Raw genomic sequence first — 15310 nt, forward strand, 5'->3', positions numbered from 1 at the left:
TTGACCTAGATGTCCCCTGAAACCATGGTCCCCAGACCCCTGCCCCTGCTACTCTGCCCCTCGAAGTGTTTGGCTGAATTCAGGAAACTTCTTAGCTTTGATTTAGTCCAGTTGTGCTGACTTCCCCTGTAATGTGTGCTGTCCTTCCCTTCACCTAAGATAATTCTTGTCTACTATCTAGTTAGTGAACACCACCCCCCTTATCCTTGTAACCATCAAAGAATGTTTTCTTTTGTGTTTAAACCTTTTCTTGAGTTCTTATAATAGTGGTCTCATACAATTTTTGGCCTTTTGCGACCGACTAATTTACTCAGCATAATGCCTTCCAGATTCATCCATGTTACAAGATGTTTTGCAGATTCACTGTTGTTCTTTATCGTTGTGTAGTATTCCATTGTGTGAATATACCATAATTTGTTTATCCATTCATCTGTTGATGAGCACCTACATTGTTTCCATCTTTTTGCTATAGTGAACAGTGCTGCAATGAACATGGGTGTGCCTATATCTATTCATGTGATGGCTCTTATTTCTCCAGGATATATTCCAAGGAGTACGACTGCTGAACTGTATGGTACTTCTATTTCTAGCTTTTTAAGGAAGCACCAAATCGATTTCCAAAGTGGTTGTACCATTTTACATTCCCACTAGCAGTGTATAAGTGTTCCAGTCTCTCCACAACCTCTCCAGCATTTATTATTTGGTGTTTTTTAGATTAATGCTAGCCTTGTTGGGGTGAGATGATATCTCATTGTAGTTTTGATTTGCATTTCTCTAATGGCTAATGATTGTGAGCATTTCCTCACACGTCTGTCAGCCACCTGAGTGTCTTCTTTGGTGAAGTGCCTGTTCATATCCTTTGCCCATTTTTTAATTGGGTTTTTTGTCTTTCTGTGGTTGAGGTTTTGCAGTATCTTGTAGATTTTAGAGATTAGATGCTGATCGGATTTGTCATAGCCAAAAATTTTTTCCCAGTCTGTAGGTTGTCTTTTGACTCTTTTGGTGAAGCTTTTGATGAGCATAAGTGTTTGATGTTTAGGAGCTCCCAGTTATCTACTTTCTCTCCTGGTGTTTGTGCATTGTTAGTAATGTATCGTATTCTGTTTATGCCATGAACATAAAAATTTTTTGCCAGCTTTATTTCTCTCAAATATTTCTTATTCATGCTAATAATGCCTGTGCAAAACAATTTCCTTAATTCTTTAAGATGGGATGAAGATTGAGATGGGGGGAAACTACAGGGAAAAATAAGTCAAGGAAGTTCGGGAATAGAGTTTAAAACGATCAAATCCTGTGGATTCCAAAATTTTTTTTTTTTTTAACAAGAATTCTTCTTTCTAGCAAACTCGTATACCAATCTCCAAATCCCAAAGTGCATAAAAATGGTGCTGCTCCAGTTGAAGTAGGAGCAAGGGTTGGGAGCCCCCTCAATCCCCTCAGAGGTTAGCCCCTTGGTTTCCTCAGGGTCACGATGTTAAAACCACAGATCCAACACCCCCCACCCCCACCACTGGTTTAATATAGGGCAGAACTGAGCCTGGAGGATCAGAAATCAGGCAGACCTGGGTATGATCCCAGTTGTGCCACTTTCTTCCTAGCTGTGTGGCCCTGGGCAAATCAAGCCACTTTTCTGTACCTCAGTTTCCTTACCCATAACATGTAGACAACAAATAGTCGGGGCTGTTGTGAAGATTTTGCAGCTATTACATGTGAAGTGTGTCCTCACAAAGTACCTGGCTCAGTATTTCATAACTGGTGGACTGAGGAAGGGTCTTGTTCAAGGTCACCCAGGAAGTTAGAAAAAGGATGCCACACCGGGGTATAACCGATGGCATGTACCGACATAATGCGTCATCTAGAAAACTAAACACGGTGAAACGAAGCCCTGCTCATGTACCTCAAAAGGCAGGTGTGGATGTGCGTGGATTTCCGCAGTGACAGTGCAGATGGAAGAAACTCTGGAGGCACGCTGCCTCTGGGGTCCTTCCAGCCAGAGCCTGGCTCTGGGCCTGCGTTTGCAGGTCTGCTGCAGGAGGAGCAGAGAGGAAGGATGAGTCGCTGGTGTCCTCGGGCGTCATGCCCACCAGCCCCATCAGGGGCCAGAGCTCCAGATGATTTTGCTCACGGTTACAAGAGAAAAATGCAAGTAGCTCTGTCCCTTCTGTAGCCCCGTAGAGCCTGACATCTGCATACCTGCAAGAACATCCTCTTGTCATGGGAGACATCCACTTAGGGATCTCAGAAAGCATGCAGGGAAGAAAGGAGGCTCCAGCTCGTTCAGAAACATGAAAATAAACTATGTTAACGTGGCTTGCTCAGGAAATGATTGTGCTAATGCCCCAGGGGAGACAAACGAGAAAGCTATTTTAGCACCATTCTCTCGTTTGGTTGGGATTCCACGCGGAGGACCACACTCATGTTTTTATTCTGAAAGCTTTGATTCTCCTGGGTCTTCGTGGTTCTCCCTGCGTGGTCTGTGCCAGGCTGATCAGGGCCAGACAAGAGTGCCCTTGATAGACAGGGGAGGCTGGAGTTGATCAACTCCAGGGTTTTCAACACGCACCTACTGAAAGGTCTGAGGCCCCTATGTCAGGCGACTTCCCTCTCTGAGTTGTCTCGTAATTCTTCTGGGAACAGCGGGTGGAAACTGAAAGGCCTCCCGACAGGGGCTTTCTGGCACCTGTATGCCATTCACCCTGGTATCAGCTTTCGGGATTTTCAAAACGAAGCACACAAAGAAGTGAGTTAGGAGTAGGTGAACTGAGAACGAAACCAACGCTGCCCACAGTGAGTCATGCTTTCGTTTTTGACTTCCCCCTTCCCTCCTGCCCAACATGGCTGCGTGGAAGCCGCATGCTATTTGTTCCACATAATTGGAAAGTGTGTCAGGATCTCCCAGACATGGACCAGAAACATTCTGCTCGGCTGTTACCTCCAACGTGACTAATGCAGTTGTGTCTTAATTAGTCACCGCTCACCGACTTCGCTGACGGCATCGGAGCCCTGATCCAAGGCCCTAAACTTGTGATCTGTCAGTGTAGATGAGATTAAAAGTGAGGAGCTGGTGGGAGGGAAGGGCCAGGAGTTGCCAATTTTTCAGGTCCCTTTCCTACTGAGCAAGGAGCCCTGGTGGCGCAGTGGTTAAGCACTTCGCTGCTAACCGAAAGGTTGGCGGCTCGAACCCACCAGCCACTACAATGCAGAAAGATGTGGCAGTCTGCTCCCGTAAAGATTACAGGCTTGGAAACCCCATGGGGAAGTTCGACTCTGTCCTATAGGGTTGCTATGAGTCGGAATTGACTCAATGGCAATGGGTCTGGTGTTTCCTGCTGAACACTGTGACCCAGGTGGTCTTTGCCAAATGGATTTGTCAGGTCAGGGCAACACTGTGACAGGAGAGTCAAGAGGGTTAACTTTGGGACACATTTATTAGAGGGAAGGAGGAAATGAAACAAACACATAGTGGTCTAGAATGTCCCTTCACAAGTCACTGTATATCACAGCCCTCATGTACCTCCTCTGTGGCTGAAGGGCCACCCTGCCCAGCCCCCACCTTGTGACAGCTGACAGGGCCAGGGGTGCTCACCTGACTCTAGGGCAGCCCATCCACTGGCTCACTTACAAGCCATGACCTACAGTAGCTGCCCTCTAAAGATGACCTGGGCCAGTGCCATTTCTCCTTCAGGGGCTTAGAACTCAGAACACAGCCTGAAGCTGAAAGTGGAGGGGGCAGGGCTGGAGATAAAAGAGGTAGTGAAAATGACTGTCTTGTCAATGCAGGAACTTGGGCCTCTACCTTGAGAGGAGCACCTGGTTCTGGGCCCTTCTCTTCTCACTACCCACCAGTCTGACCACTCCCTGTCGGAGCCCCAGGAGAGGTGAGAAGCTCCCAGCATGAAGGCTGGAGGGGGGCAGGCAGGCCTGGGAGCTGCGACATGCCTGGCCCCTGCCAGCCTCATAGGCACCTCCTTGTTCCTCCTAATACCTCTTCCTTGCTTCCCAAGTTCCCAGGGCCTTTGCTCATTCAGCCTCACAAGCACAGCATCAAGGACCCTTCAACTCTTCAGAGACCTACAGAAATGACTGGGACAGAAACAGAATTTACTGGCTCCTAAACACAAACAGAAAGTTTCAAAAGTGGTGTTAAAATGTCTGTAGACAATAACATCATGTCAATTCTTGTATACTTATACACTCGTTATGCTCAACGTGGGACATGGGTGTACTGTAATACATTTGACCAGCTATGGGGTAGGGTCTCCAAAAGCGTGCCAAGCCTGCAGAGGCTGGGACAGAGTTATGGGGGCACTGACTCTGCACAAGGCCTTTCACATGAAAGGAAAGGTCTAATGCCCTACATCCCAACTTCGGCACTTTGCATTGAGCCACACTGTCCAAGAAGGACGGAGAAGTCTACAGGCAAAGAATCAACTGCATTTTGTAGACAGAGGCACCAGCAACTCCTGCTAATTCATCTGGAGGATAATTAAGAAGTATTTCTAAAACTTCCTTCACTATGTCCCTAACGGAGATTCAATTACATGAAGAGCCCATTGTTCCAATTTTGCTCTGATATTGGTTAAAAATGAACGACACTAAATAGTGGGATTGATTACACCAAAGTAATTGGGTACCAACTGATGATACAAATCTTCCCTCTCCCCAAATTCTTAAAAAAAAAAAAAACCCATCATTTCTGCTACCAGTGAAAGTCAATTAGCAAGTGAAGTATTCACAACAGTAAGGGCTAATTCACCCAGGTACAGTAAATAACAGTAAAACAATACATTTTCATCTGCATCTGATTGGCTTAAAAGTCTCATTTCCAAATTAAATATGAGTCTCAGTCCCTCCCAGGGCACTCATGGAATATTCAGCAAGTAGAAGCGCTATTTCAGAGCAGTGTTCCTGTTCAGTCACTCCTTCCAGCTCTGTGTTTCACTGCCAAGGAATTTCTAGGGAGCTTCTGACACTTATGTCTCAGCTCATCTTCTCCCCATACTGGGACCTTTCTGAAGGCTCTACCAGCCTCCTGGGTTCATTTGTTTTCCAGAATCCTTCCTCAAGACCACCGAGAACCTTACGAGCAGCATCCTGGGCCCGTGATCCTTCTCAGGGGCCTGGTTTAATGGTGGGCCAGCTCCCAAAGGGTCTCAAGACTGAGCTCCTGGTTGGAGCCCTCACCAACAAGCTCCTCTGGTTGGGCACCCAAGGATGCACCCTCCACATCTGTCATGGTTTGAATTATGTCCCCCCAAAAATGTGTGTATCAATTTGGCTGGGCCATGATTCCCAGAATTGTGTGGTTGCCCTCCATTTTGTGATTGTAATTTTATGCTAAAGAGGATTAGGGTGGAATTGTAACACCACCCTTACCCAGGTCACATCCCTGATCCAATGTAAAGGGAGTTTCTCTACGGTGTGGCCTGCACCACCTTTTATCTTACAAGAGATAAAAGGAAAGGGAAGCAAGAAGAGAGGGGGACCTTATACCACCAAGAAAGAAGCACCAGGAGCAGAGGGCGTCCTTTGGGCCTGAGGTTCCTGTGCAGAGATGCTCCTAGTCCAGGGGAAGACTGATGATGACGAGGACCTTCCTCCAGAGCCGACAGAGAGAGAAAGCCTTCCCCTGGAGCTGATGCCCTGAATTTGGACTTCAAGCCTACTAGGCTGTGAGAGAATAAACTTCTCTTTGTGAAAGCCATCCACTTGTGGTACTCCTGTTAGAGCAGCACTAGATAACTAAGACAACGTCCTCTTCACTCTGCCATCACTGCCGGGTATCACCCCTCTGCCTCCGGCCTGGCCTCCCCAAACAGCAGGGTTTGTAAGTATGTGAGTTTCTCCTGCTCTTGTTCTTTCTCTTCTTGGGTTCCTGCCCCACTGTCAGTCATGGCTCTTCCCAGATGGTTGGCTCCCCGTTGCCTCCTTATAACTGAATTCTATCCATCCCAGAGGCCACCTGGCAGTGCTCAGAGCTCCCTACCTTCTGGGCTTGTGCAGCCTCTTGCCTGAGCTACCCCCTTCAGGTCCTGGATGCTCCCGCTCCCCCTTCTTTCTCAACATCAAAAGCTGCTCAGGAAAGACTCCCCAGTAGGATTATTTTACATCGTAGTGTGAATGAGCCATGGAGTCCTTCTCTGGGGGTCTGAATTTCCAGTCTCCTCTCCAATTATGGAAGAACAGCCTTTGATCCCAGAGAAAGGAAATCCAAGCACCTAACCGAGGAAGATGTAAGGGTGGACTCCCTAAACTCATGCTGCCTGGCCACCCCTTGCCCTACAAGCCCCTGAAACTAGTCCTGGCCGGTCAAAGAATGGCTGCTTAGTAAATAAATGACTCAGAGAGGAGCAGGTCAGACAGAAACGATGGGAGAGGAAAGTGCAATAAGCAGTGGGGAACTCTGCTTGGGGGGGAAGGGGAAAGGGGCGAGGGAAGTGCCAGGCCTTTCAATCCCAGAAACAGGAGGAAACTGGCCTTCGCTTTCAAAGTCAGTAATCACAAACTCAAGCTATCTGGTGTACTCAAATGGTTCTACACTCAAGCTATTTGCCCACCTTCCTTAGGAAACTTGAGTCTTTTTTCTTTTTGAGGGAGGGGGTATAAAAGAAGAAAGATCCATACAAAAACATGAAGAAAATAATTTATTCATTTTAAAACCAGGGAATTGACATGAAACTAGCAACATGAAAAAAAGAGAGGAGAAAGGAAAAGCCTGGCTTAACTGAGTAGTGAGTGGCGGGAACCGTCAGCACCTCCAGAGCCGAGTCGCCGTTCAGCAAGCACCTAGGAGCACAGCAACTTCCGCTCAACGAGGGGCCGCCGGGCCAAGTCTCAGGTCACCAACACGAAAGTCAGCAATACTGTTATTCCCACCACCAAAGACATCTTCATTTCATAAAGAATGTGTCTCAGAGATTGGTTTCCATGGGGAAGTGGCCCTATGAGACTTTAAGTGGTATTTGAAGACAAGGTGTGAATCTCCCCCAAAATCCTTCTTGGGTAAAGTGAGGCAGCCTGACAGACATGTATGCAAGAGTCCCGACGTGACAGGTGTGGCTCTGGGGGGTGGGGTGCAGGAGCCACAGCAGAGGTAGCGAGGAGGTGGAGCAGCGTCCTCTGAGAACTGTAAAGGGCCTGTTGCCAGAGTGCTGCTGGCCCAGGAGGCAGATCCTGGCAATGGGAAAACACCCGTGCCACTCAGCCACGGCAACTACTCTTCCTTTAGACAGGGAAATAGGACACGGAAGGAGTCCTGGGCTGCTGTCCCAGCTGGCCAGCTTCCAAGGCTGCAGAGGAGCTGGCCCTGACCGCAGCAGCCCTGTGCTAAAAGCAGTGCCAGGTGGACCACACAGGGATGAGAGGAGGGCATGCTGTCAGACGCAGAGCCTCCCTCCACCCACACCAGGGGAACCTTGGTGCTCTGCTCGCCAAGGGGCGGAGAAGGCAGGAATGCTGCCCTGCAACAGCGGCTCTCTTCTAGAACAGAAAATGGACCCGGTGAGGATGTGCACGCCTGAGCCCTGACGCTGAAGAGGACAGCAGGGCGTGACGGTGCTTCTTCAACCTTGGTGACACCATGGTCACATGGGCTTGCCAGAAAAGCTGATCCCAGAGCTCTGTCCACACAGACGCAGACTCTGAGGTCTGGAGCGGTCCTGGGAACCTACATTTCTAACTTGTAATTCAGGTGACTCAGAGGCAGGCAGCCTGAGGATCATGCTTTGAGTTTGGGGTCAAGTGGGTATGGGGTGGGTGGCAGATTTTCAGCAGTGGGGAAAGTGGTCCACAGCAGTAGAGGAAGGGTTTGTGAGGACTGAAGGCCCATTTCTGTGCACTCAGGGAACAGAGAGGGCATGGGAGGGATGCTTTACTGCGCTGGAACAATGCTCGGTGAGCTCACCTACAGGGTGTAGGGTGCAGGGTGCAGGGAGGTGAGGCTTAGCCTGGGCTCACATTGCAGCCTGGAGGGCCAGGGAGGTAAGGCTTAGCCTGGGCTCACACCGCGGCCTGGAGGGCCAGACCCCCAGGTCTGCCATGCTTGTCTTAGGGCTGGAATTCGGTTGTATCGACCAGTGCTGGAAGCAGTGGGTCAGTGGGAGGCGCTGGACTCAGGGATACTCGCTGTGTAGAATTTGACCCTGTCTATTTCATCCTGGTTAAAAAAAGATCCATCTAAACAACTTTAGTTGTCGACCATGCCATTTCCGTGTGAGAAGGTATGGCCAGCTGCAAAGCAGCATTCCCTTCAAGGGACAAAGTAGTTCACTTTGGATCACAACATCCTCCAAAACCATCTTTTGGATGGCCAGGTCAGGGGTCTTCATCCACCCTTCCATCAACAAAAGCTGAGGCCCCTCTGGGTAAGGCACTGTGCTGGTCTGGGGACCCAGCGGTGAACATGGCGGGCCTGATTCTCCTAAGCTAACTCTAGGAAATCTGAGCTGGAAAACGTCACTTGTTCATTTCTTGGATTTCTCGCTGAGAAGCATTTTTCCTTCTCTAAAAGCCCAGACCACAGCACTGACACGGGGAAAGCCGCACTCCAGGGCCACTCTTTGTTCCTGCTCTGTGAAGAGTGTCAGGTCTCCTTCTGCTTTTAAGTAACAGATTGAGTATTCCACCACCAGTAAAATAGCTACGTCTTTTTTTCTGGGCCAGATGATTATTTACTAGTTTGTTGGAGAGGACAGTTCCAAAGGTTAATCACACCCAAAAGGAATTAATCCATTAATAAAAAAGAAAAATGCTGATAAAAAAAAGAACTGTATCTTTATACATGAGACTAAATGGGCAGCTCCTGTCCGGAGGTGAGATGAGAAGGCAGAGAGGGTCAGGAGCTGGTTGAATGGACACGGGAATCCGGGGTGGAAAGGAGTGTGCTGTCACAGTATAGGGAGAGCAACTAGAGTCACATTAACAATGTGTGTATACATTTTTGTATGAGAGACTAACTTGAAATGGAAACTTTCACTTAAACTACAACAATAAACAAAATAAATAAAAATAACTGTATCTTTAAATGGGTCTTTTGTTAATTTAAAAATAAGAATCCTCACCCGTGTTTAGGACTTCAGATGGACAGGAGGGTTCAGCCAGTGGTTCCCTCGGATGCCTCACTTGGCTGGGTTGGTCTCTCTCCACTGCAGACCCCTCAGTGGGGCTCTTCTGTGCAGAAAATGTGTCCTCCCACAAAACCGCCCCACAACTGGTCTAAGCACCACAGGCATCCATGTATCCTCGACATCACATTGATTTGTCAGTGGGTCTGGACACTCCTAACTGAGTCCTAAGAAAGTGGATCAGCTTGGTCTCCGTGAAGAATGCCATCCCAAGAGTCGCTCCCAAACAGAAGGCCCCCACAGCAACATGTGCCAGCCTGGCTGGCCAGCCCTGCTCACAGCAGAGGAACACCTGAGGGAATAAACCATTGTCATTGCCATAGTCTCTGGCTGTGCCCTGGCTCTTCCATCCATACCTCCCTTCACTGGGGCAAACCAAGGAAGGCAGAGGCCCTACTGTTCCAGTTTCCAATTCAGATAAAAGACATAATTACTGTATACTGAGAGCCAACTTTGTTCCTACCAGTGACCCTGTTTCGTCACAGAGTCTATGGTAAGATGCTGCCCCAGAGACCTAGGGGAAGGGAGAGGAGGGGGCAAACAGTTGGTTCAGGCAGAGAAGGAAGGGGAAGCCTAGAGGCAGGGACAGTGGACTGCCTGCAGATGCATGTGGTGTGAAGGCCGCAGGGAGTCTCACCTCTGAAATACCAGTAATGCCACCACTGAGGGCAAATGCCCCAAGGAGGACTGGTGACAGGTACAGGCCAGCCAGGGGCCTGTGGGGGCTCTCTCGGTAGTAGCGGTGGATGAAGTAAAGGCTCTGTGTGATCCGAATGCCCATGTTAAGGCAGTTGGCCAAGATGAAGCCCAGGCTACCACACCAGTTGGTCAGGAGACAGGAGAACACCAAGAAAGAGGACGACAGGGCCAGCATCGTGAAATTGTACCTGGGGAGAGGGAGACAAGAACAGTGGGTATATGGTCCCAAGACAGCATCGCCACAAAAAACATTTATTTAAGTGGCTGTGAACATGAACTCGCAGAAAAGAACCTTGGAGATCCTATAATCCAGTTGGTTTTAATAACATTGAAAGTTATATGGATAACACGAAAACGTCATTGTCCTTGGAGTTTAAGCCATAGAGTCATAAACTTCTGAAGTCACCGCCACCCAACTCCAAGTAAAGTGGCAACAATTAATAAAACTGATAGCTAATTTATGCCAATTCAAGCAGGGACAAATTCAACAGTACAGCCTCTTTGATGTGGTCATTTGGAAGGAGCTGATCATGATGAGGCCAGCTGCTTTCCACCACAAGGGGGCTCTGTGGCTGCTGAGCTTCCCAGAAGGCACAGTCGACAACCTTACAGGCATAATCCACTTCAGGAAAACATGGGAATTTGAAAGACGCAATTAAAATACCACTTTCTCAATCAATGAAAAATTATTAGTCAGTGACAATAATGACTATTCTATAAGGTTTGGTTAACATAACCAGTAAATTATTTATGAATGCTTATTTCTCCATGCCCCTAAGAAGATACTAGACTTAAAATCAGACCTATCAAAAGATGGCTGGTCAAGGATGTCCACTGCAGCAACAACGCAAGCATCTTGCAATGGGAGTTGGTTAAATACAGCAGGGCACAGCCGCACAGTGTAGCCTCTACAGCCCTGCAAAGGAGGGTGCTGGTCTCTTATGTGCCAACGTGAGAAAACTACACTCATCCTTCAGTTAACAGTTACGGAGTCCACCTCCATGTTGGGCACTCAACGTTCTTGGGCCTTTACGCCACTGTCCCCTCTGCGTGGCAGACTCTGCCCCCATCTTTCATGGCAGACTCTTCTTGGTCATCCACGCGTCAGCTTAAATGTTAGCTGCTCAGAGGGGCCTGTCCAGATTACCCAATATAAAAGGGTCCCACCCTCACCACATAGCCCTGTTTCAGTTCTCTGCACATCACATGAAATGTCTTATTTATTCACTTGCTCACTATCTGCTTCCCCCACTAGAATGTCAGCTCTCCAGGAGAGGAGGGATCTCGTCTGTCTTGTTCACTGTTGTCTTTCCAGAGCTTAAAATAATGCCTGTTAGAGAGTTTAAAAACAAAACAAAACACCAAACCATTGCCGTCGAGTCGATTCTGACTTGTAGCGACTCTACAGGACAGAGTAGAACTGCCCCACAGGGCTTCCAAGGAGCGGCTGGTGGATTCGAACTGCTGACCTTTTTGGCTAGCAGCCGTAGCTCGCCATAGCTCTTAACCACTGAGCCACTAGATGCTCAAAAAATATTTGTTGAGTGAACAAAAGAAAATGGGACGTCCTTAACAAAACAGAACAAAAATTCTTCAATAGGGCATAATGAAAAGTCCACCATCATATTCTAAAATACTCAGTATGAGGTTATTAAAAAAAAGAAACAGCTTGTAATTCAAAGGAAGTTCTACTATTTCACATCTAACCAATGCCCTATTTTTATTTAGAAAAAACACTGGTTAACCAGAATTTGGTTTAGTAAAAGTCCGTGTTTTTATCCATGTTTTATTGTTAATTCAGAATCTGAAATGTCCAATGCAAAATCATCTCTATCAATCATAACATTTAACTAAGCTACCCGATTCTACAATAAAAACCCTTACTAGAGTTTTTACGTCTGGTTAAATTCATAGAGATGAAAAAATACCAGGGTCTGTGAGGAGCTCAGGGGCTCCGTGTGCTCAGAACAGGGCCAGGGGCTTGGGGCCCAGACAGAACTAGGGCTGGTATGTTTAATACATGTCTGAAGACTGTGCTTAAAGTCACATTTTAATCTTAGGAGAAGTGACTACCCCAGATGAGAACTGCATTAGAAGGTGCTCTGTCTTTTCTCTGTGTTGACTAATACCCTGAAAATAATTTTTCCAGATGTTTATATGCTGTCAAAATTCCATTACAACTGACTTAAAAGGTTGTTTCCTTTGGTTTGATGTAATAGAAGAGGAAAGAAAGCAACTAGCCACTGTTTATACTCCCTCATGATTTGGTTGTAAAATATACTTTTTAAACATTTTAAATGGGCTTAGTGTTGACTTTCTCCCTCAATGCTAATGCTGAGTTATCGTAATAAAATTTCTTTTAAAGAGATAGACTCCTAGTCCTGGGCTCTTTCTACTGTGCCACAGCATCTCACTTAGCAAGTTTTATGTTGTATTAAAAATCATTCAGTGTTAGATGAAGCTTTCAAATAAAAAAATTTTTTTTTTCAGAGTTACATAGACCTTTTCATCCATTAAAAAAAAAAAAAAAGAATGGACTTACAGAAGTTCTATACCTATAAATTTAACTATTGGAAGTAAAAACAAAATCTAAACTATTATTTTAAAACTATGGGTTGCAACCTACTAGTAGGTTAGAAATCAATCTAGTGAGTCATTTTGGAAAAATGAAGTAGAACAGAATACAAATCGTCAGTGCATCCTGAGCTGGGTAATTACCGCTTTGTGCACCTTTTGTTCTTTCAGTTACATACACCTAACAGTTAATACGTCACAGTGCTCGACGTATTTTTTCCTGTGAAAGCTGGTTTTGGCCAGTGGTTCCCAAAGTCCTAGCTCTCATCAGAATCCCTAGGAGCTGTGTAATAAAACAGATTTCCTGGCCCAAGCCCCCTAAAATTCTAACTCAGTTGGTCTGGAAGGAGTTTCTGAGGGGCATCTGATCAGTCTGGGCTGGAACTTGCTGGTCTGGACTCTAGTTCTCAACCATTGTGTCCCCAAGCTTCTACGTGAGCCAGCTCCAGGCGGGAAGCAGATAGAGGCTGCCTCAGTAAGAGGAAGGGCTCCCCAACTCTTTGAGCTACCCCTTCCCGGCCCACCCCACCACTGGGCCTCTAAGGCGTTACAGAGGCACTATGAAAACCCTCGAGGGACCCAGGGCTCAAGGGGCCACTCGCTCATCGCCTTCACCCACCCTATCTTCTCCCTTCTTTCCCCCCATCAGCTCTGCCCTCGTTCACCTTATCCTACAGCGACAGCCCTAAGATACTGCGGCTGCTTTTTGGCATTTGGAACAAGAAGCAGATGAGCCTAGGTGTGGGACAGAGGCTCTTAGCCAGGACTGCACATCAGAATCACTAAGGAGCTTTGAAAGCACGCACATGTGTGCAGGGGGTCCCTGTTGATTCCACAGGAGCGGTGGCAGAGAGAGCGGTGGAGGTAGGGTGGGCAGGAATCTGCATTTTTAACAAGCTCCATGAGGGATTTTGACCCATAGCCAGGGTTAAGAATCACTGGCTGAGGCTATAGGGCAGGGTCCTGACCCAGTCAATGGATGGGAAAAAAGGTGGCAAAATGTGTATGCGCATTTGGGCCTTTCTCTGAGGAGAGGGGTCACAGAAGCCCTGAGTTTCCCAAGGACATACAAATAGGTTGAGGGCCACTCTTTGGGGGCACTGAGCAAAGAGCTAGAGGAACAGAAGTCTAGCTTGTCTAGCGACTGACTCTGTACCCCTTTAGGGTGGATATTTCTCCCTCCATAAAGCGAGGCTGAGAGTAGCTACTGCCTCCGGCTCCACGTAGGGGGTGTGAACCGAAAGTGCCTCTGCAGTGGTGATCCCAGTGGGGGGGGGGCACCAGGCTGGGGGTCTAAAAGTTTACCTCTAAAAGAGCTATATGTAAAAGCGCATTCGGAATAAATAGAAAAAGATGGGCAAGTTGTTTCATTTTGCCTGAAGGCCATGATTAAAGGGGTACCTTTCGGGATACATACCTGTCGAGCTCCTCTTTGCTCATGGCAGCAAATGTGAAACACTCAGTCACTCCATTGATGGCAAGCAGGAGGACGTAGACACAGTAGGAACGCAGCAAAACAGGACCTAGAAGGAAACAACCCACCAAGACTCTCCAGAGCCCAAATGGAGGTCCACATGCACCCTCAGCTCTGCTGAGTGCTCAAAGAACACCAGAACCCCGTCATCAACACTGCTGGTATCAGCGGGCCAACTGCATGCTCGAGCCTATGGTCTTAATTATCTAGAAGGTGTCCCAACATTCCATGGCACTGACTAAAATAAACAGCTAGAAACAAAAGGACAATTAGGAATAAATGTACAGATCTCTTGCTTAACAACTAAAAACTTACCTGGCCAGTGAACGAATCTTGCTTTTTAACCAGCATGAAGAGGCCTGCTAGTCTGAACATTCAAAGCCATTAATGGCCATGCATGTTAACAGAACCTCAGTTGAACAGGTCCTGAAGAAAAGACCTTGGGGAAAAGCCCAGAGCCCGAGGCCAGCAGGAAACTACTGAGACAGAAAGAACATCCAAATATGCAGTGAGAACCAGAGCCTGTAATGTTATTCTCTTCCCTTAAGATGAAGTAATGCTGCTCTACAGCTAACAAACAAGCTTTGGACAAGTCTACTAACAAAAGAACGAGGGCCTTCAAAATGGGATTGATCCTCTTTATCCACAGGGCCATTTTCAAGAGTTAATGTCTCTAATAAACATGCATCCAACCATGCAGCAACTCCACTCCTAGGTATACATCCAGCAGAAATGAACGTACGTGTTCACAAAAACACTTGTACAAAAACATACATAACATCTTTATTCAGAATAGCCAAAACTGCCCATCCATAGGAGAAAAGAGAAATATGCTATCGCCCATCCATACAAAAAAAAATACTTCTTAGCAATAAAAGGGAAAAAATGACTGATCCAGGCAAAGACATGGATGAATCTCAAACACCCTGAGGGAAAGCAGCCAAACAAAAATGTATATTATATGCTGTATGATTTCATTTATATGAAATTTTTTTTTTAAACCAAAGCTAATATATGGTGATAAAAATCACAGCTGTGAGTGTCTCTGATTTGCCCCTCACAGGTGGGGCTGAGTCACAGTGTATATTTGTCAAAACGCAACAAACTAAGTTATACCTTAATTAAAATAACTGGGCAACATTTCGTTCTGTTGTACATGGGGCAGCTATGAAACGAAACAGACTTTACAGCACCTAACAACAACAAAAGGAAAAACCTAACCACTAGAAGAAGCGGGGCTGAAGTTCCAGACTCAGAGTCTAGGACTCATTCATGATTTACGAAAAGCTGTTTAATATGAAAGATTCCTGTGCTGTGGGGAATCCAAATAGTTTTACGGCAGTCACAAAGTTGCAAAATGAATACTAACAGAACAGCCCCGACGCATAACAGAAAAGTATTTTCCATGGCCTTCTCTTGGATTCCACATTTTATCGTGTTG

The 15310-nt window shown here is 46.8% G+C and overlaps 1 protein-coding gene across 3 annotated transcripts in view; it reads right to left on the bottom strand.

Annotated features, from left to right (window-relative positions):
- Positions 1-8944: 8944 nt before the first annotated feature.
- Positions 8945-15310, bottom strand: part of RFT1 (RFT1 homolog) — a 39631-nt gene continuing 33265 nt past the window's right edge. For 2 of the 3 annotated variants that reach the window (XM_004368753.2, XM_023727315.1), the window contains 3 exons: positions 13813-13918; positions 9760-10009; positions 8945-9414 (listed from right to left, as the gene is read on the bottom strand). In XM_004368753.2, coding sequence (XP_004368810.1) covers positions 9247-9414; positions 9760-10009; positions 13813-13918 — 524 coding nt within the window. In that variant the 3' untranslated portion in view covers positions 8945-9246. Of the gene's footprint in view, positions 9415-9759; positions 10010-10624; positions 10738-13812; positions 13919-15310 lie in introns of those variants that run through there. The other variant, XM_023727313.1, reaches the window with a different exon arrangement.

Source organism: Trichechus manatus, unplaced genomic scaffold, assembly GCF_000243295.1.
Source record: "Trichechus manatus latirostris isolate Lorelei unplaced genomic scaffold, TriManLat1.0 scaffold00001, whole genome shotgun sequence".
In the NCBI taxonomy this organism is placed as follows: domain Eukaryota; kingdom Metazoa; phylum Chordata; class Mammalia; order Sirenia; family Trichechidae; genus Trichechus; species Trichechus manatus.